The sequence below is a fragment of the Beauveria bassiana genome (genome assembly GCF_000280675.1).
Source record: "Beauveria bassiana ARSEF 2860 unplaced genomic scaffold BBA_S00012, whole genome shotgun sequence".
NCBI classification, from domain to species: domain Eukaryota; kingdom Fungi; phylum Ascomycota; class Sordariomycetes; order Hypocreales; family Cordycipitaceae; genus Beauveria; species Beauveria bassiana.
In genome coordinates, this window is record NW_007930847.1 from 553,613 (window position 1) to 574,255 (window position 20,643).

Sequence of the window (20,643 nt, forward strand, 5' to 3'; positions counted from 1 at the left end):
CCAATATCTGGAGTCCGCAAAAGCCACAACAACCCGTTCATCTCTCACCAGCCACATCGACCGCGTTGTGCAACGCGCATACAATTAATAACACTTCGTTGCACAAGTTTCGCCCCAAAACAAAGTTCAAGGGCCATTGCGGGGGGGTGTTGTTGCATCTTTTCTTCCTCCTTTGCCAAGGAAACAGCATTGCCGTGTTTGACGAGGCCTTTTTTTTTCCCAGCGACAATGTCTGCACGCAAGCGCACCAACTCTGTCGCCGATAATGCAGACGAGCCGCCCATCGCCAAGCGGCGCTCGTCGCGACAAGCCGCAGTAGCAGCAGCAGCAGTTACGGCGTCCAAAGCCGCCTCAGTAGAGACGGACACGGCAGTCAAGTCGGACATGAAGAAGCAGAAGCAGCCTGTCAAATCGTCGTCAGCCCCGAGCAAGGCTCTCAAAAAGGCAAAGACTGGCGGCGGAAAGGGCAAGCAGGAGGAGGAACAGGAGGCAGCGCCGCAGCCGGTCAAGACCCTGAAAAAGGCAGCGGGCAAATCGGGCAAGAAGCAGAGTAAGGCCGAGGCTGCGGCGGCGGCGGCGGCCGAGGGGCAAGAGGACGGCCGGACAGGGTCGGAGGATCCGGACGTGGATGCGATACCGGCCGTGAATCCGGACGCGCCCAAGCACGAGGGCGAGTGGTACTGGCTGATGAAGGCGGAGCCGGAGACGCGCATGGAGAATGGGCACGATGTGCGCTTCTCGATTGATGATTTGAGGGCCAGGACAAAGCCCGAGGGCTGGGACGGTACGTTCAAACTTGCGATTAGGGTTCAAAGCTGCGGTAGCGGTTTCGCTAACATGTTTTTTTTTCTCTCTCTCCCTGCACAGGTATTCGCGCGTATCCCGGTATGAAGATGATTACTTTTCCTCTTTTTTTTTTTTTTTTCTGCTCTGGTTTGTTTTTTTACTTGAAAGTACTGACGTGCTCTTTTATTATAGCGCGTAATAATATGAGAAATATGAATGTGGGCGACAAGGCCTTCTTTTACCACTCCAACTGCAAAGAGCCTGGCATTGTCGGCATCATGGAGATTGTCAAGGAGTTTTCCGAGGACAGTAAGTTGGACGTGGCTTTCTGACAAAGCACTTTGGTCCCTACTCTTTTCCATCTTTTGCGGATTTTTCTCTGCTTTTTCCTCTTCTTCTTCCTCTTCTTCTTCTTCTTTTCCTGACTGTTATTCCCCCCTTCCTCTACAATGTTCTAACTGCGATACCAGAGAGCGCCAGACGTCCCGGAACGCCCTATTACGACCCTTCCTCAACCAAGGACAAGCCCAAGTGGGATCTGGTGCACGTTGAATTTCGGAAAAAGTTTGCCGTGCCCATCTACCTCAAGGAGCTGCGCAAACTGGGTGAAGCGGGCGGGCCACTGGCGGAAATGCAGATGCTCAAGCTGGGACGGCTGAGCGTGAGCAAGGTGAGCGCGGGGGAGTGGAGGGCGCTGTGTGAGTTGGCGGATGAAAAGGCAAAGGAGGCGGGTTTAAAACACGAGGAATAATGGAATGCCGATGACCATTGTTTTGTTTTTACTCATGTGGGCTGTTTGATGTTCTTTTATGAGGGGAGAGTGTCGGTCTGTGGTCGTGTAGCCTTTCAATATATAGCCGATTGACTTATTCGCAGTGCATATTGTCAAGTTGACCCAAGTATATACCTGTTTTGAGGTGATCAGATCGCTATTCAATATTAAGAGGATACTTCTGCATGTCACAAAACAGAGTTTCCATTAAAAACAAAGCACATGTCATAGATAGATCACCCACCTACATTTCTACTCTATTCTAGGCTTGAACCTGTACAGTGATTTATACTGTGCGCAGGGTCATCCGGGCACCGTTTTAGCGCAGTGTGGCTTGGCGGGCCAACCGGGCCTCAGCTCAGCCCCTGTCTTGATGTCTGGGCCAAGCCGCTCAGGCATTATTTCCACGCCACAAGTCCCGCCAAATTCTGTCCTCTGCGGCATCCTTCCAACCGCCCGTCCAAGCCCATTCCCTATCGGCGCGCACGACTTTGCTTTCTTCTTTCCATTCATTCTCATTCGTTGCTTCTCTCCCTCTGTCCAGGAACTGTCGTTTATTAGTCTTCTTCAATTCGCATACTTCCCTTTCAAGCCGTTGACGATATTTGCTTCATCTTTCGGGCCCCTCGGCGACGCTTCAGGGACGAACTCGTATCTTCACATTTCCAGCTCCACAGCGCCCTCTCGGTTTCATCCATCATATTGTCTTGGCTTCAAGTAACTCGCGTCATACTTACTCAAGCCGCTGCTTTGTATGAATTTCGGCGGGGAGCTTGCACAAATTTATATAACCAACTACTTTTGTAAACTTTGGTTCCCCCCCCCACAACTCATCTCACTGGCTGAGAGATTGATACCTCCCGTTCTTCATACCTTTATATTCACTACATCATCATGAGGATAAGCTGGGGGCTTGGCCTTGGTCGAGTCGAATCCGTCGACTACTATGCCGGCGTTCTTGTGCCTCTGGACGAGGCTCACCTGCACAGCCACTCGGCCCGGACCGGCCGCGTGGAATTCGAGGCTCGCGACTTTGAGCTCGACGACGACGACGACCAAGACGAAACCGGCGCCGCCAAGGATCGCGGCGACGAGGAGCGCGAGGGTATGCTTGAAATGGACGCCGCCGAGTACAGCATCGACGGCCTGCGCAAGGCCATGCGCGACGGCCGTCGCGGCCAGTGGAGCGAGTATGAGATCAAGTCCAAGCTCATCAACAAGGCCATCCAGGACATTGGCATGGGCTCCTACAACTGGCAGCTCTTTGTTCTCTGCGGCTTCGGCTGGTTCGCTGACAATCTCTGGCTCCAGGGTGTCTCGCTGACGCTGCCTTCGCTGTCTGCCGAGTTTGGGATTGACGAGAAGACGGTGCGATATACCACCAGCGCCTGCTTTGTCGGCCTGTCCGTGGGCAGCTTCCTCTGGGGCATTGGATCTGACTTCTTCGGTCGCCGTATAGCCTTTAACATGACGCTGCTCATCACCAGCGTTTTCGGTGTCTTGGCTGCCTATGCGCAGACGTGGGGTGGCGTCTGCTTCTTCTTCGCGGCCTTTGGCTTCGGCGTCGGAGGCAATCTGCCCGTCGACGGTGCCTTGTTTCTCGAGTTCCTACCTGATGCGTCAAGTTCACTCCTCACACTATTGTCCGTCTGGTGGCCCCTTGGCCAGCTCGTTTCGTCTCTTGCAGCCTGGTATTTTATTGCCAACTGGCCCGTTGAGCAAGGTTGGCGCTACTTTATCGTCACCATTGGCATCGCCACTTTTGCCATGTTCATTGTCCGCTTCTTCGTCTTTCACCTTCTCGAGTCGCCAAAGTTTCTCCTCAACAAGGGTCGCCAGAACGAGGCCGTGGCAGTCATTCACGGTCTTGCTTACAGAAATGGCTGCAAAACATGGCTTACATCCGACATTCTCGACGAGGTTGCCGCCGAGGACGACCAGCGCGCCGAAGGCTCATCTGCCCAGCAAGCATTCAGATCTGCTCCCACCAAGAGCGTTCTCATGACCAAGCTAAAGGGGTTCTCTACCGACACAATCCGGCCTCTATTCCAGAACAAGACGCTTGGTCTCGCCACTGCTCTCGTTTGGTTTTGCTGGGCCAGCATCGGTATGGGCTATCCACTCTTCAACGCCTTCTTGCCCCAATACTTTGCCCGCACCAACGGGAATCAAGATGGCGGCGTGCAGTCGGAGACGTCTGCCATCTCCAATACAACCTACCGCAACTACGCCATCACCTCCATCATGGGCCTGCCTGGCAGCCTTCTTGCCGCATATCTCGTCGATCACCCTTCGCCGTTCCTCGGCCGTCGTGGAACTCTGGCCGGCTCCACCCTGCTCTCTGCCGTTGGCCTCTTCTTCTTTGTCCTGTTTGGCACCACGCCCACCTCGCAGCTCTTCTTTTCTTGCGTGGAAGCCTTTAGCCAAAACATCATGTACGGAGTCTTGTACGCCTTTACGCCCGAAATCTTTCCCGCGCCGGTGCGTGGGGCGGGCAGTGGCGTAGCCAGTTTCCTGAACCGCGTGACGGGCCTCATGGCTCCCTTGCTGGCCGCCAACATGCCCGGTGACAGTGCGAGCACACCAATATACCTGTCTGCCGTGCTTATTTTATCTGCATTCGTCGCCATGTGCCTGATTCCTATTGAGACGCGAGGCGCACAGCGTCTATAAGCACTCTCTTTCTTGCTCTATAGTCCAAATGGCCATGGATCATTTTCTCATATATATATGCTTATGATTGAGTTGTAAAACATTTGGGCTTCCTTGCTCACGAGTACATGTATAATAGATGAAAAACACTCACAGCGCGGATTTTCTTGATTCCTGTTTATCTTTCTTGTTTGGGGTCTATGTTTGTCTACCAATACAAACTTCTTTGATAGATTACATCCAAGTCACGACGCTATGCTCATTATCCCGAAACGGCCAGTCCAAGTCCGTCTTCCATCTTCGATCCCATCGAGCTATGCAAGTCTACCTCGAAAACATCTATCTATTCCCCTTGGCGCCTACAGGCGCATCCACGCGCCTCTTTCTAAACGACTGGCCCAGCGCATCCTTGACCATTGGATCCGACCGAATCGTGTTATTGATCAGCCAGTCGCGCATCTTTGCGCGCATCTTGCCCGCCATGTCCTCGTCGCCCTTGAACGGCGTGAGCTCCATATCAATAAGCCTCGCCGCGTCAGCGTCCAGCTGTCTGGTGAGCCCCTCGAGCCGCAGCAAGCCGTCCCGCATCGCCTTGTCCTCGTCCTCGACGCCCTTGTCCGCCGCGGCGGAGGGGGTAACCACCTGCGCGAGCACAATCGGGCCAATCTGCGAGAGCGCAATATACACAGTCAGCGTGACTTTGCGCGCGAGGTGCACGAGCTCAAACGGCAGATACGGGGGCAGGCCGGCGACGCGGCCGAGCACGGCGTTGAGGGCGCGCAGCGGCGCGGGAAAGGCGGGCCGCGTCGCGACCGTCACCTCGAGCAGGCACAGCGCGACGAGCAGCAGCCAGCGGTAAAACTTGGCAAAGTCCATGTAGCCGACGAGGCCAAAGGCGTACACGGTGGCGGCGGCGAGGCCATAGTACGGCAGCACGTTGTACACGACGCCGTGCGTCACAAAGTCGCGGACAGTGACGCACCGCGGCCACGCGAGCATCGCGGGGCCGAAGCGCTCGTAGGCGTACCGCTTCGCCGCGTCCTGCAGCGTGTCGCTCGCCGTCTTGAGGTGCATAAAAAACGCCGACGAGGCGTCGGCGTCGCTGCGCCCGGGACCCAGCTTATCCGGGTGGTGCAGCGCCGCGAGCCGCCGAAACCGCGACTTGATGTCGCGGTCGGCGGCCGTCACGGGGATGCCGAGCTCCGTGTAAAACGAGGGCGCAGAGCGCAAGTCGTAGTTGGCCTCGAAGATGGTGTACAAGAGGTACGACGCCACGACGAGGATGTGAATCGTGTTGCGGTGCGAGGTGTGTCGCGCGGAGCCCGGCGCGGGCTTGGGGTCGCCGGCGCGAATCGTCAGACCGTAGTAGATGGTCTGGATCCAAGACGTCGCAATCTATTTGTGTGTTTTTAGCAGAGCGAAACAAGTGAGATGTTATTCGGGGTAAGCAGGCTTGGGCGCGTAAGGTAGGGAGCCGCGCCCTGCATGGATGGGGTTTTGCAGATTAACGTACGCCAGGGAGAAAGGCCCAGCCCACGATGGAGAGGAACTGAGACATTTTTTTTATATGAGGAGATTTCTGCAGCTCTCTGAGCAGTTGCGTTATTTAGAATTGCGCAGCATGCGCGCAGGACCGTGGCAGTTGAAAGGTACAAAGAGCGGCGGCTACATTGAATAGTGAAAGGACAAGTGTTCCAGCGCAAGTGTCCGTATTGGTCCCGCCCGTTGGTGCATGACTGCCATGACAACCTATGACGTACCAGCACCAGTCAGCGTTGTCATTCTTATTAAATAATTTGAAGATTAATGATACTCTTCCTGGACATAAACAAATTTAATTGGTCAGGGTAACGTAAAGCCTCGAAATGAAGAAGGAAATTATAAAATACATCGATGAAGTAGCGGGAAAGAAAAAGTGTTTGCAAGTCATGTCACCTTCAACCTCCCATAGCATTGCCTGTTTGCTCAACCCAGCTGACCTTCATCTTGAAACTCCGTCCTTTCGAATAATATAAGCGTAGAGTCATCGTATAATATGAAAGCCCCAGTTTCACCCGTTGCTCAAGATTTGCTCCCGAGTTGCGGCCAGGTGAACTACGTCAAGTATTGTCCAAATGTTGTTTGTATAACGCCGGCGGCCAACGAAACGTTACCGATCATGATATCCTCACAAAAATCCCTACCCCCCCAATATATCCTCTATCTGCGTCCCCTTTTTAGCGTTAGATGTGGCCACTCCATGTTCCCCAGCTCAGCCAAAGCTGGCCTTCCACTTCTCCCAGAAGCGGCCTGATTCAACCTCGCAGCTCTCGGGGCCAATGTTTGAGCAGCCAGCGAGCATGACGACAAAGTCACCCTCCTGATATTGTTCACCGAGCGTTGGCTTTGAATAAGAAGCAAACGTGCGCTGAGGAACAAGAGCCAGTTTCGACAAAACCGTAGGGTGCCACTGCACAATGTGTTCCTGAATCAATGCGTCAGCTAGTGCGTTCGCGCTTCACTTGCAAGTTGTCCTTACCAAGGCATGTCTCTCAGCTTTTTGAAAGTTGTAGGTTCGGTAAAGAGGATCCAGCCAGGTTTCGAGGAAAAACTTGGCCCATTCTCCATTGCGGATAATGATGCTGTTGTGTACAAGTCCAGATTTGTCCTGTGATAGAATGACATCGATATGCTCTCCACGAAGATGACCATATGTCTTGATAATGCTGTCCGGTGGCACAACAGGTTGACCGCGGATCATCAGTGATTCCAGCTGCTTCGATTGCAGCACAAGATCCTCAAGCGACTGTGTCGGGTTCATGATGTAGGCATCCTGGTCAAGGTACCAAACAAATTTGCAATCCGGGTATTTCGCAAGCGCATGGCGCGTGGCCATGAGTTTCGTCCAGGTAGTAGGAGCTCCTGCGGTGTCATATTGGTTTGCTTCGGTGATGATCGTCTTGTAGCCTGTTTCGCGGTGTGAGTTGCTCGTCTGGTGGCTGGGGTATGAATCTGCGTTTTGGGATTAACATACCATGTCTTGAGGCATACTCCTCTCTATTCTCGCGGACAGTCTTTAGATATCCAGCGCTGTACTGCTTGGTATCAAGAACAGTGACCAAAACGACAGGCGGCGTCCCAGCGGGCTGGCGTTCATGGTATGGACTCTGTTTGCTAGGCTTGAAAATCAAGTACAGCACCAATATGCATGCCAACAGTCCAACAGCAATTGTTCGTAAGCGCCCCCGGCGGAGGGTAGGCAGTTGACCGGATCTTGGGCGGAATGGCGGGGGGGTCGAGCTTTTGCGCGGAGGGTAGGCAAAATGCATTGTGAGTTTGTAAGAGCGCCCACCGAGTGGACTGGCTCAAAGTCAAGACTATCTCCAAACAATTTGGTTTACAGTAGAGCGAGCGACCCAGCCGTGTCCGTCGTCGCAAATTCGGTGATTCGGAAGCGTTGTCCAAATTGAGAGGCTTGGAGACCCTGAAGTAACGAGTGACTGCTGTAAAAGCACCGTAGATCTGAATATGTTCAAAGAAAAGTGTCGCCAAGTGCAACTCGCAAGAACACGTTGTCTAGGGCCCTGTGAGCGAAATGCTGCGTCTTCTCCGGCCTGCGCGTCGATGGCGCGATTTGCGTAGACGGGAGAGAGATGATTCGATAAATAAGGGTCCAATAAAAGATTCAAGAGCGAGAAGTGCCAGTCGCATACGCAACACAACGTGCTGTATATAGAAGCACCCCTGAAAAGCTATGGGAAAAGCCTGTCAGCTCGATGAGCGAGAGAATTAGGCTTGTGCTTGACGACTCGAAGAAAGTTGCTCTCGACCCCTTGACGCTGCCCTCCATTTGAGCCACGTTCTGCTCGGCACCGGCTCCACAATGCGCCGACCCATCTTTTGCGCTCCTTTTTCTGTCAAATCTAATCTAAATACGCGCCGCGAGCAGGGTTTTCGCATCCGCTTACTTGCGGAGATATAATATTACTGTATTAATAATGGGTTCAAGTTTACGGGTTCACATTTTGCGGGAAACTAGCAGAAACTGGTGCGGTGAAGGAGCCGGCGTGCACTCATTGAGTGTATACACTAAAATGCAGAAATCTAATGTGCCGCCAAAATTCCAATTTTAGCGCCACAGGCGTTCGTGAGGGAGAAACATATACCAGCTCGTGCTGAGCAGTCTACCCAGATGGGTTGTATTGGTGTGTACAAGGTAGATCGCTACGGCGCAGAATGCAGAATGCATCCCTTACCTAGGCAACGGGCTGATCAGCTCCATCTCGCTGAAGAACGTGAAAGCCAAAACGGCTTCCAATTCAAGCATCGATGGGACATCAATCTTTGCACACAGACTAGTTGGCTTGATGCGGAAGAGCAAACTTCGAGACAACTTAAGAGTGTGCAGGCACTGCAGTCGGGCCACAGTGAAAGAAGAGGCATGTCACATTGATGATGGTGCAAACACGCAAACAGAGTAGAAGGTCTTGCCATTCTTTCTATGAGCCAGAATAACGATAACGAGCCGGGTTGCATGCCTCGAGCTCTCCTGTAGAAACGGTTTCATTCATAATGTTCATCTCACCTTAGTCTTCGTCCACATCAATAACTCGGTCTCGCATGTGCAAGAGAACGCGCGCGCTGAGTGACCGGACGAGTTTCCAGATGCCGTTCAAAGCTGCGAATGCGCCCAAGAGCACAAACATGAGGCTGAGGTTCTCAACACGACCGCGTCCCGTACCGCGGCGTCGACCACCCCCACCAAGGCCTGTCCCTCGTAACTGCCACCAATGCCATGGTGACATGAACAGCGCCGATTTGATCAGGCCGACAATTCCTAAAGAGAAGAAGCCCTTGACGAAATGCTCTATCCATGTTGGCGGTTCTTCGAATGGTGAATCCCAGTTGTCTTCGTCAGCAGTCAATGCGTCACCGATCGTGCCGATAGGATCGAGCCACAAGTTGAATACCGGATCAGCGATGAAGCCCAGGATGAAAATGCCAACCGCAAACAGCAGCAGAGTCAACAAAGCCTGTGTAATCTTGCTGCTCAATAGCGATGCCCAGTCAAGTCTTGTAAGCTGATATTTGTAGCCACATGTCGGGCAATGCCAAAAATTTCGGTCCTGCAACGGACTCGCAGCCCGCCACGCGTGCAAACAGCCTTCGTGGACATATTTCTGCGTTCCTTTGCACTTGCACGGCGACAGCAGTCGTCCCAGGGTCGGGTCCTCGGAAACATAAGTCGGTCGGCCCGTTTGTGATGCATCGGCGTACTGTGGCTCTACCGTATCAAAGCAAATTCGACAAGTGCGCGGGCCGTAGCGGCGGCGGTTCTCAGCTTGCGGCGGTTGGTCAGTTGTGTTCCGCTGTCGTGCCTCACTGTCTCCTGTGGAGTGGTCTCCCATCGCCGAGCTCCAGCTCCAGGATTGAGGTTCCATTGTGTGTGCGCTGCCCGTCTATAGGGTGCACGCTAGAGAGCGTTGATGGTTGCAAAACTGTGCCAATGATGAGGTGTCTGCCAATCGACGGCTACACGAGGGATGCTTCCCATAATATGCTGTCAATAAGGGAGGTACCAGGGAGCGGCACCGCGGCCATCGTTTTCAAAGACGCTGTGGCATCACAAGCGGGTGGGATGACAGCTGAAAAAGCCACCTCATCAATATTTCGCCTTGTAAAAAATCCGCGGCGGAACAAATAAGTGTCCGCAGTTACCGCAGCTTGGGGGAAGAGCTCCGTTCTCAGAGTGGATCGGGGTTCGGCAGAACTTATTTTCCGGCCTCACTCCAGCGAGCTTGACGCGCAGGTCATCGTGCCTGGAGCTACAACGCAGACAGAGCTCCCCAGCCTAGTACTCGCCCTTCAAACAGCATCAATTCGTCCAAAAACATCACGATTTGCGGACCCTCGACGAAATTCACAATACCCGATACCTGTCGAAGCTATGGCAGACAGATATTCCTTCTCCCTCACTACATTCTCGCCCAGGTAAGCCATCCCAACCAAGTCTCGATGGTGCACAACTAACCTCTGGACAGCGGCAAGCTGGTACAAATCGGTACGTCCAGGCGACTGGACTCGTCTCAACTCGAAATATTTTCTAAACATCGAGTCATGACTGCGCTCAGATGAGTGTTGCTAATTGTGCGCATAGAGTATGCCTTGAACGCTGTCAACCAAGGCATTACCGCCCTAGGAATCAAAGGTGTGTGACTTGAGCTAGAATTCGCAAACCATGCATGCTAACCATGCTCAGCTACGAACGGCATTGTCCTCGCGACCGAGAAGAAGTCCTCCTCTCCCCTCGCCGATCAGAGCTCGCTTTCCAAGATCAGCAACATTACGCCCAACATTGGCACAGTATACTCTGGCATGGGCCCCGACTACAGAGTGCTGGTTGACCGCGCACGCAAAGTTTCGCACACCGGATACAAGAGAATCTATAACGAGTACCCTCCCACGCGCATATTGGTTCAGGATGTTGCTCGCGTCATGCAGGAAGCTACCCAGTCTGCCGGTGTTCGGCCGTATGGCGTCAGCATGCTGATTGCTGGCTGGGACGATGGCATCGAGCCCGAGGATGCCGAGGAGGTCAAGTCCGATGACGGCGAGAAGAAGGCCAACAAGAAGACGGGAGGTATTCTCAAGGGCGGTCCGATGCTATACCAGGTCGACCCTACAGGCAGTTATTTCCCGTGGAAGGCGACGGCCATCGGCAAGAGCGCGACCAAGGCTAAGACGTTCCTGGAGAAGAGATACTCGGAAGAGTTGGAGCTTGAAGACGCCATTCATATTGCGCTTTTGACTCTCAAGGATAATATTGAGGGTGAAATGAATGGCGACTCTATTGAAATAGGTATGTTCTCAACGTGGACTAGTCGCAACCTATGCTAATCCTTGTCAGGCATCGTCGGCCCTCCTGCCGACCATCTGCTAGGTCTCGAGGGTGTCGAGGGCGCCACTGGCCCTCGATTCCGCAAGTTGACACCGCAAGAAATCGAGGATTACCTGACGAGTCTATAAACGCAGACGGGCTGGAGGGCGAGAATTAACTATCGTTGTACATTAGACAGTCGTCGGACTCGGCGCCGGTTTGATCCATGTAGTCTGCCAAGATGAAGTCCACATGCCTGGTATTCTAGCCCATTGGCGGCAGTCTCTGCTAATTTGCTGCCAGACTTGATGAGACTAGCATGAATGATGTGTGTGGCCCGGCCGCGACTCCAGTGACGACAGCGTTCTGGGGTGGACTAAATTCAAGCTTAATCCACGTACGGACCGACATGACAGATGGAATGCCTAGTTGCCCGCTTTCATTGTTGCCTATGACGTATACATCTCCTTGCTTTGTGAGAGCGATGCCGTGGGTTTCGCCCAGTGCAATATCCGCAATGTCTTTCCCACCCCCGATTTCGGTATAGTTTGGAAAGCGAGAGAGGCCTGGGAAGAATGGCAGCTCTTTGGCTCTCGACTGTGGATGTTGCCCCCATATGTAGACACTACCCGACTTTGTGAGGGCTGCAGCTGTATAACCGCACGCTGTAATGTGCTGCACCGGGTCTCCTAGTGTATCGAGATCAAGCAGTGTGAAAAGCTCTTCCGCGGGCCTGGCGCATCCCGCAGTCAGTAAAGACGACGATTCATTCTCGAAGGCAGTTGACGCACTCATCTTCGGAAATCATGCGACCGAGGACATGGGGGAAGCGTGCGTCTCCCATGGTAGCGACGGTGCCGTCTTCGTATAGCAAAACAAAAGCCGTGTCGAGCGCCGCAATTTGCTTGACGGGCTTTTGAGCGTACATCTTGTCCGTGTTCACTGCACCCCCTTTGCTGATGGAGATTTCAAAAACTGAGCTGCCAATGGGGCGGAGACTGTCGCCATTTGCCCGCATGACGAATGAGGCGGCTTTGGGGGCCATGGTTGGATCGGGGAAATAGCCAGCGATGAGAAACTTGTCATCATTTTGAACTGCAAAGGGTATGAGGAAATTAGACGATGGTAATTTCTGATATGAAGAATACAAACTCAGCGTGTACGCTAGCCTAGAAACAGGCTTTTGCAATGTCTGTCCAACTGCGATCTTGGTGAACTCGGTCAAATCATCTGAATTACTAGGAAGGAATGTGTCAAATTCGAGCTGCGCCCAGGCGTTGCAGCCCGCGGCGAATAGTTCCATATCAGGAGTGGCTTCTTTTATTTGTGCGGACATGAGTATAGAGATGACGACGAGCTATTCGAGTTGTTTTATCATGGTAGAAGCTGGTTGGCGACGTATGAACCCTTTACAATTGTAGCGCGCCTGCGCCTGCTGGCTATTTTAGTTGGTTAAGACTCAAAGACGCACTGTGTGGGCGGGCGACAGCATATGGTAGTTGAACAACATCGCGCGGCGGGTATCTAGAAAAATGATATCCAGCGCTTAGTTTTTCAGGCTCCGTTTCTCAGTGCTAACACTGGGCGCTGATAAGTCCAGAGGACCCTCATACATACGCTGGCTGGCCACCTGGCAACTGATGACCAACGAAGGTACCTACCTACGGTAACGTCTTATTAGTCGCAGTGAATTTAGTGCTTCACAGGGCGACTACTGCGTCCCTTGTGATTTAATAATACCAGAATTTGACATTCAAAGAAAGAAATAAAGTTTCCGAAACATTGTGCTTATAACTCTAGAAACAAAAATCACACCAAAGTACGACGCTGTTTTCTTTCATGCCCAATGTCGATTACACCAAACGGGCAGCCAAAACAGTATCATCCATCCGCCCACACCATGCAGATTTCCGACCGCCTTCGCCGAGCAAGCGCTCTGTCACGACTCACGATTCACGATTCACAACGGCCTCTTGGCAGCACAGGGGACTCGGACTTGTTCAACTGAAGCTCCTCTCACTTCCTTTCTTTCACCACCCACTTTGTATATATTTAAGGCTCCTATTTTTCCTGCTGTCAATGTCCTTCACAATTACTATCGACCCAGACCCCGAAAATCGGTTATTCTCCCTAGCATCGATGCCGTACCTGCCATCCTGCTTTACAAACTGAACTTTGGGTCTGAACATATTCCTGTCCATTCTGTGCTCACGGGACGCTTCCAACCATGTTGATTTGTTGATGGCTTTCCACGGCCAAATTTGCACGACCACACACCCCCGCTCGCTGCTGCCTGAATCAGGCTATCCTCGAAAGAAAGGGCAGCGGCCACTGTAGCTATCATATTTTCGAGCTCGCAAGCCACAATGGATAATTCGGACACGGCAAACGCCGATCATGTCGATGCAATTATGGACAACGCCCAAGTGATCAGTTCCCGCTCTTCGAGAGCTTACCAGCTCGAGATGCTGCGACGAAGCCTCAAAGACAATGTCATCGTTGCGATGGATACGGGAAGCGGGAAGACGCAAATTGCCATTCTTCGAATACGGGCGCAACTTGAGTCCACTTCAGATCAAAAGGTCATTTGGTTTCTGGCCCCAACAGTTCTACTCTGCGCTCAGCAGTTCGATGCCATCAAGCTCGAGATACCCTCAATATCTATGCGCTTGGTAGTCGGAAGCGACAATGTTCACACTTGGAGCTCATCTACATGGAAGTCCCTTCTAAATGGGACTCAGGCAGTCGTGTCCACATACCAAGTTCTGCTGGACGCCTTGGATCATGCTTTTGTCAAGCTGGACCGCTTGTCTTTACTGATTTTCGATGAAGGTCAGTCTACCACTGCAAAATATACCTAATGGCTAACATTGAACAGCACACAACTGCGTCGGATCCAACCCTGGTGGAAAAATCATGAAGCACTTTTATCATTACCAAGGACTACGTCAAGATGCCGACGATGGGTCCAATCGACCTGCAATATTAGGTCTCACGGCTACGCCAAGCATGAAGGCTCACATCAAAGGCGTCGAGAAGCTCGAGCAGGTTTTAAACGCAATATGCGTTTCTCCCTCGCTTCATCGCGAAGAATTATTAAAGCACGTCAAGCGACCACAGCTGAGAATCATTGAATGCGAAACCGCTGCCACGGAGCACTTTACAGAAACCATGTCTTCATTGCACCAGGAATGCGCGAAGATGGACATTCTAGAGGATCCCTATGTTGTCTCACTTTGCGCTCAAAATGACGACAGAAGCAAGCGTTGTCTCGCGAAAGTTCTGATTGATGAGAAAACCTGGTCGCGACACCAGCTATCCAGCCTCCTGAGCCGGTCTCGAATCATTCGACAGCTACTGGGCCCTTGGGCGGCAGACTTTTACATCTGGAAAGCTAAGCGCTCATTCCTCCAGAATGTAAAATCTACGGTCCCAAGTTTGGATGGCTGGGTTCCGGAAGAAAAGCTCTACGTCGCAAGAATTTTGCAGGACGTTGCGGCTCTGGAGCCAGCACCCCGCCCGATCGGCTACGACAGCATCTCAGACAAGGTTGGCTTATTGCTGCGCGAGCTCATAATGCACAAAGGAGATGTCACTGGGATCATATTTGTACAGGAACGCGCTACCGCTGCTGTACTCGCCGCGCTTCTTCACTCGATACCGAAGATTCGGGAGCGGTATCGTGTGGGATGTATGGTCGGGACCTCACACAATCACCTTAGAAAAGCCAGCCTGTATGAAGTGCTCGACTCCAGTGATTGCAAAACTTTGCAAGACTTTCGAAGAGGAGAGGTCAACCTCCTCGTGGCAACCTCGGTTCTGGAAGAGGGCATCGACATACCAGCATGCAATCTGGTCATTTGCTTCGATAGTCCGAAGAACCCAAAATCCTTCATCCAACGCCGCGGGCGGGCCCGGATGCAAGACTCCCAATTGATCATTTTCACCCACCAAGGTCATTCACTAACAGATCACTGGGCGATTTTTGAAGATGAAATACAAAAACTGTGCCAGGATTCCGAGCGCGAACGGCAGCAGTTGCAGACTCTGGAGCGTCTAGACGAGGATGTCGACTTTTGCTTTCGGGTACCACATACTGGAGCTCGTCTTGACCCTGAAAATGCTAAGCAGCATCTGGAGCACTTTTGCCGTGTAATATCTTCACAAGAATATACGGATGGTCGCCCAGATTATATCACCAAGTTCACGTCAGGCGACCACGACCACGACCAGCTGGTCAGCGCCGAGGTCTTCCTACCTGCTTCACTGCCAACCAAGCTCAGACACTTTCAATCATTGCGCTCTTGGAGATCAGAAGCCAACGCTATGAAGGATGCTGCTTTTCAGGCTTACTTGGCTCTCTACCAGGCTGGTTTGGTAAATAAGAATCTACTACCACTGGAGACGAACATTGACTTTGACGTCGAATCTCGAGCTCCAATCATCCCTGTCGAGCCATTATTCGATCCATGGACTGAAATCGCATCTGCTTGGTCGCAAGGGGATTTCAGATGGACTTACACAGTTCAGTTTCAGGATGCGGATGAGGCGTTGTTTGGAGTCTACAATTTGACGCTGCCCATTGAGCTTGGGCCGTTGCGCCCGATCGATCTATATCTCGACTACAGTACGATGTGCAAGCTGGTCTTTTCGCCTCCGCAGCGCATCTTGACATCTCAAGCGGACGAAATGGCAGATGATACGTCAACACTCATCGCACTGCACTACTGCCATCGCTGGGATGGCTGGCCAATGACGGCAGGATCCCATGTCATCAAGTTGACTTCACACGACGGTTCGCTGAGCCTGAACGACATTGGGAACCAACCATTTGATGCAAATTCATCTGCTGTTGCAAGCGGAAACTATTTGATCAGAGATAGAAGAAGCAAAACACCGTCCAGGTATATTGGGGACCTCTCGTCAAAGCCGCCTGTTGAGATGGTTCAAAAGCCCTTTCGGTATTACGCCGACGCACCGGATGAACCTTATTTAAACTTGATGCGATGGACTCGCCGTTCTGATTTTCTTCACTTGATTGCTGTTGATCCCGAGACACAAAGAGCAAGCCAAAAGCAGTACATTACTGTCCTTCCAGTGTCCTTTGCTACAGTGGATAGCATTCACATAAAACACGCCCGGTTCGGCATGCTGATACCATCGATTATCCATACGATTGAAACGATGCTCATTGCGCGACATCTTTCCGTCACATTGCTCAAGCCGCTAGAATTGACAGACTATTCATTGGTCAGAGACGCGATCAGTGCCAGAAGCGCATATGAGCCAACAAACTACGAACGGCTGGAATTCCTCGGTGATTCCATTCTCAAGTTTTGTGCTAGCATGCAGGCTGGTGCAACAAGTAAGACTCTCAATCAATCAATTTCCCCTTTCGTTAGCTAACATCCCTTTCCCAGATTTGAGTTGGCCTGAAGGATATCTCACTAGGTACAAGGATCGCCTGGTGGCCAACTCGAGGCTCTCGCGTGCTGCCGTGGAGACTGGTTTGGCAAAATTCATCTTGACAGTACCTTTTACAGCTCAAAAGTGGCACCCGTTTTTCCTCGAGACTATCTTGTCAGGTAAAATGAAACCGTTTAAAAAGCGGGAAATGTCGACAAAAGTGCTTGCCGATGTTGTTGAGGCGCTGGTTGGCGTAGCCTATATCGCGGGCGGTATCCCCAAGGCCATCCAGTGTCTGTCGATATTCATCAACGAGTGCGATTGGATAGACCCTAGTGAATGTAGGGAGGAATTCTTTGCCTGTGCGCCGAGCCACTGTGTCGACTCCTCATACTTGCATATCCTTGAGGAGCTCATTGGCTATTCATTCACAAAAAAGTCTCTTCTTCTAGAGGCTACAACACACGCATCGTACATTGGCGACATTTCTGGCCGGAGCTGGGAGCGCTTGGAGTTTCTCGGCGATGCGGTTCTCGACTACATGATTGTTTCGAAGCTCATGAACCGCAGTCCACCATTACCACACTCCAGGATGCACATGATCAAGACGGCCATGGTCAACAAGGATTTCCTGGCTTTTCTGAGCTTGGAGGAGCATGAGTTGTCGCAGACTGAGTCTTTTGTCACGGAAGACGGGGTAGTCCTTACAACGAACAAGCGCAGTGCTCTCTGGCGCTTCATAAGACACTCGTCCAGCGGCATCGGCCCAGCCCAGTTGGAGACGGCGAAGCGGCATGAAAATCTGCGTCTCGAGATTCTGCACGAGCTTCACCACGGAACTCATTACCCTTGGCACATACTCCTCAAGCAGCAAGCGAGCAAGTTTTACTCGGACCTGTTCGAGGCTCTGGTTGGCGCTATATGGGTGGACTCGGGCTCGCTGGCGACGTGCGATGCGTTTCTCCGGCGCATCGGCATGCTGCCGTATCTGGAGCGCGTCCTCGCCGACAGCTTGCACATGCAGCATCCAAAAGAGGAACTCGGAGGGCTGGCGCAGGCCCGCAGCCAGTTGTACGAGGTTGAAGAGGTCAAGGGAGGCGATGGCAGGACAACTTACAACTGCAGGCTGCTTATTGGGGGGGTCGAGGTCGGTGCTGAGCTCGGGGGCCAAACAGCGGAGGAAGCGAGAGTGGGAGCTGCGACAAAGGGCGTTGCGCACCTCAAGGCAGAGGCGGCAATGCAATCACAGGACAGAGTGAGCGGAGACTAATCAGGCAATCGTACAGGGCTTTGCGATTTGGACGCGAGAGAATTGCGTGAGAGGGTTGCGTGCATTGTTTCAGATGATGATCCAAAAACGTTCAAAGTTGCTTACATGTTCTATTATTCGAGCATTTTCATGATTTTTCTCAGAAGCCTGTCGAATTCAAATTTGAATCTTCTTTCATCATTGACTACGTCTCAGTTGTGCCTCTGTAGCTCGGTCAAGATGCTGTCTACCATCCACTGCAGCGTCTCTGCCATGTCAGGATCCAGAGCACCGCCCTTTGGCACCACTATGCCCTCTTTCTGTAGCACCTCTTGCCTGTACTCGCCCTCGACGTCTCCATTCTCAAACAGCCACGCGTGCTCCTTGACGTAGTTTGGCCACACGACATCATCCACGTAACCCGGAGGATCCTTCCAGAAGCCCTCGAGCGTCACGTATCCGTCGCGGGCTTCGCGGCGGGCCTTGGCTTGCGCGTACGAGGCGCGCAGCAGAATCTTAATGTCGAGAGACGGCGCAAGCTCGGTCATGGATTTGGAGTAGAGGAGAAAGCCGTCAAAGAGACACAGGCGGAGGCGAGCGTCGCGCAAGGGGTGGCTCTCGGGTATAGCGGCGGAGACTTGGGCCTTGAGCTCGTTGATGAGCGCATCGGGAACAGGGCACTTGCCGACGGAGTTTTGGTCTTCGATGGAGTTGAGTGTGGGCTATATTTTCTTGTCAATCATTTTAAAAGTCATTTGAGCCCCGGTACGCACCGTACTTACGGGGATCTCGGCGTGCTGACGAATGTAGGCTACGGCCTCTGTCATGGCAGGGATGTCAATGGCCTCGGCGCAATCCCAATCTGCAACGCCATTATTGATGGGAATGCTGGGGACCTCGCGTAAATAAAACAATGTCCAAAGGGGAAAAAAAGTAAAAAAAAAAAAAAAAAAAGTTCAACAATGTGGGAAGTACAACTTCTTACTCTTTATCCGTTTTGTAAAAATCATCCTCATGCAGGATAAAGGTGTTTGGGAATATGTCTCGTAAAAGTCGTGAAAGCGTCGTCTTGCCGCTGGAGGAGCAGCCAGAGATGGCCACCACGAGAGCTTTTCGGTCCCCCATTGTTTTTTACAAGCGGCCGTGGCTCCGTGAACTCAATGATGTCGATCCCGAATTCTGGGCCTCAAAGCTATGAAGAGTTTATAGTTTGTGTTTCACGCTTCGGCCAGTGGCTGTTGACTCTAAATAGCACTGATATCAGCTAAGCTAAAAGTGGAACCAGCCGTGATGTCGTAGTAAAGAATGCGGATCCACACCTTTCATTGATGTGAAAGAGGCCCTCTATACGTTCATAGTTGCTTCACACGCAGGAGGCTCTGCTCGTGCTTCACTTCATTGTTGCTCTTTTCTCCAACTTGCCTGGTTGATGATGGCGGGGGAAGAAGACACTTTCGCGTCCCCACAAGGCAACCTTGATGACGTGGATGAGGAGCATCGGAACAGCTTCATCAAAGCACTACTCCGCATCTTGCATACAGAAATTGCAGAGCTTACTTATTCTGAGATTTTAGATGGAATTCCCACGTCTGCTTCATACTTTGACTTTTACTATCAGCAAGAAGGGCACCCGGCAATCAGCCACACAGAGCTCTGTCCAGACGTCCTTGATCGTACCCGGCAGCTTCGCGATCAGATTAACCCAACAACGCTGCATTTCTCCTCATCTGTAAGTCAAATCTATCATAATATCCAGCGTCAACTTACACGCCAGCATAGCTTCTATTATCCTTCCAAGCTACCCTACTAGGCACAAGGGGGTTCTCGCTGAGACTCATCGAGCTTCTGGCCGTGTCGTGCCACCAGATAGCAGTGCATTTATTTCAGCTACAAGAGTCCCGCCACACCCAAGAAGAATATGAAAGATGGAGAGACGAGCCCCGGGATCGAAACCGATGGGACTGGTATCGCGCGCCCACCGCGTTTTGCCACCGATCCTATCTTGCGAGTGAGCAATACCCAAATGGTATCGCGGATGTGGTAGGCTATTGGGCTGAAGCAAGAATATTTGGCGGAGTTGTTGTTTTTGACAGAGGCGAGACAGACACAGAGGCAAGTATACATCTTTCTTATCTAGACCACCAGACTATAACACTAACCCCATCCTCAGTGTAAGGAAGTGTACTTGCACTCGTCTTTAAGAAACGGACCTCAGACGCTATATCCCCCTACACCTCTACAATTCGATAACCTAATGCGATTCTTGCTTAGTGAGGCGGAGCTAGGCTACATGACGTCTAACCCTCCGCTTCCAATTCTTGCCTCCGCGGATAACCGCTGGCGCTGGGATGCCTGGGAAGCCTTTTCACGCTTTCATATATTCCGCGATAGATATGAGCAGAGGATCAAGCCTACTACTACCACTAAGCCGCGGAAGAACTGCCCGTCGGTAACGGATTGGCCTGAAATTGCAGACCAGCTCTTTCTTATCAATGCCATGTATGATCGCCAGGCAGGCAAGCCGGTGAACGAGAACGAGGTCATGGCTGCGAAAGAGCGTCTTTGCCAGATAACACCGTCTTCTCCTGTCTGGAACGATGACTGGCCACAACAGGAACCAGGGCCGGCGGGAGGACGGAAAGAGGCTTGAGGTACAGGTGGTGGAAACTCGCAAGAAGCTTCTTGACTTGCAGCCGACACACTAGCTAGCATGGCCACCTTGGCCTGAACATACTGGCATTCGACGGGCACACTTGGGTTCAGGTTAAAGGCATTTATTTACAACCATCTAGTATCTTACAGACGGTCTCTTTCGAGACACTAGCGTTGACCGTTTTCCAGGAAGGATCTAGAATTTTATAGTGGTCCCAGAGATGCCGCTCGGCGTTTCAAGTGCACCATTCTCGCCCCCCCCCCCCCCCC

General features: G+C 52.1%; 10 protein-coding genes across 10 annotated transcripts; 5 read left to right on the forward strand and 5 right to left on the reverse strand.

Annotated features, from left to right (window-relative positions):
• Positions 1-228: 228 nt before the first annotated feature.
• BBA_05060 (AT DNA binding protein) lies at positions 229-1,537 on the forward strand (the record flags this gene model as incomplete). Its single annotated transcript, XM_008600157.1, has 4 exons — positions 229-784; positions 868-885; positions 979-1,095; positions 1,257-1,537. 4 exons carry the CDS (start codon positions 229-231, stop codon positions 1,535-1,537), a joined length of 972 nt encoding a protein of 323 aa, XP_008598379.1.
• Positions 1,538-2,452: 915 nt separating this feature from the next.
• Positions 2,453-4,231, forward strand: BBA_05061 (major facilitator superfamily transporter; the record flags this gene model as incomplete). Its single annotated transcript, XM_008600158.1, has 1 exon — positions 2,453-4,231. One exon carries the CDS (start codon positions 2,453-2,455, stop codon positions 4,229-4,231), a length of 1,779 nt encoding a protein of 592 aa, XP_008598380.1.
• Positions 4,232-4,549: 318 nt separating this feature from the next.
• On the reverse strand, positions 4,550-5,768 carry BBA_05062 (DnaJ domain-containing protein; the record flags this gene model as incomplete). Its single annotated transcript, XM_008600159.1, has 2 exons — positions 4,550-5,605; positions 5,724-5,768. 2 exons carry the CDS (start codon positions 5,766-5,768, stop codon positions 4,550-4,552), a joined length of 1,101 nt encoding a protein of 366 aa, XP_008598381.1.
• Positions 5,769-6,461: 693 nt separating this feature from the next.
• BBA_05063 (alpha-1, 2-galactosyltransferase) lies at positions 6,462-7,518 on the reverse strand (the record flags this gene model as incomplete). Its single annotated transcript, XM_008600160.1, has 3 exons — positions 6,462-6,674; positions 6,729-7,156; positions 7,224-7,518. 3 exons carry the CDS (start codon positions 7,516-7,518, stop codon positions 6,462-6,464), a joined length of 936 nt encoding a protein of 311 aa, XP_008598382.1.
• A 1,257-nt stretch (positions 7,519-8,775) lies between these two features.
• On the reverse strand, positions 8,776-9,630 carry BBA_05064 (RING finger domain-containing protein; the record flags this gene model as incomplete). The annotated part of the gene is made up of 1 exon (XM_008600161.1): positions 8,776-9,630. The coding sequence occupies one exon, from the start codon at positions 9,628-9,630 to the stop codon at positions 8,776-8,778; it is 855 nt and encodes a 284-aa protein (XP_008598383.1).
• Positions 9,631-10,136: 506 nt separating this feature from the next.
• On the forward strand, positions 10,137-11,215 carry BBA_05065 (putative proteasome subunit alpha type 2; the record flags this gene model as incomplete). Its single annotated transcript, XM_008600162.1, has 5 exons — positions 10,137-10,180; positions 10,231-10,250; positions 10,347-10,397; positions 10,449-11,048; positions 11,097-11,215. 5 exons carry the CDS (start codon positions 10,137-10,139, stop codon positions 11,213-11,215), a joined length of 834 nt encoding a protein of 277 aa, XP_008598384.1.
• Positions 11,216-11,354: 139 nt separating this feature from the next.
• BBA_05066 (regulator of chromosome condensation (RCC1)-like protein) lies at positions 11,355-12,402 on the reverse strand (the record flags this gene model as incomplete). Its single annotated transcript, XM_008600163.1, has 2 exons — positions 11,355-11,799; positions 11,858-12,402. 2 exons carry the CDS (start codon positions 12,400-12,402, stop codon positions 11,355-11,357), a joined length of 990 nt encoding a protein of 329 aa, XP_008598385.1.
• Positions 12,403-13,432: 1,030 nt separating this feature from the next.
• Positions 13,433-17,742, forward strand: BBA_05067 (RNase3 domain-containing protein; the record flags this gene model as incomplete). Its single annotated transcript, XM_008600164.1, has 3 exons — positions 13,433-13,898; positions 13,945-16,431; positions 16,487-17,742. 3 exons carry the CDS (start codon positions 13,433-13,435, stop codon positions 17,740-17,742), a joined length of 4,209 nt encoding a protein of 1,402 aa, XP_008598386.1.
• A 191-nt stretch (positions 17,743-17,933) lies between these two features.
• BBA_05068 (nicotinamide riboside kinase 1) lies at positions 17,934-18,846 on the reverse strand (the record flags this gene model as incomplete). The annotated part of the gene is made up of 3 exons (XM_008600165.1): positions 17,934-18,443; positions 18,504-18,609; positions 18,707-18,846. 3 exons carry the CDS (start codon positions 18,844-18,846, stop codon positions 17,934-17,936), a joined length of 756 nt encoding a protein of 251 aa, XP_008598387.1.
• Positions 18,847-19,153: 307 nt separating this feature from the next.
• On the forward strand, positions 19,154-20,371 carry BBA_05069 (uncharacterized protein; the record flags this gene model as incomplete). The annotated part of the gene is made up of 3 exons (XM_008600166.1): positions 19,154-19,450; positions 19,501-19,761; positions 19,892-20,371. The coding sequence occupies 3 exons, from the start codon at positions 19,154-19,156 to the stop codon at positions 20,369-20,371; spliced, it is 1,038 nt and encodes a 345-aa protein (XP_008598388.1).
• Between the last annotated feature and the right edge of the window lie 272 nt (positions 20,372-20,643).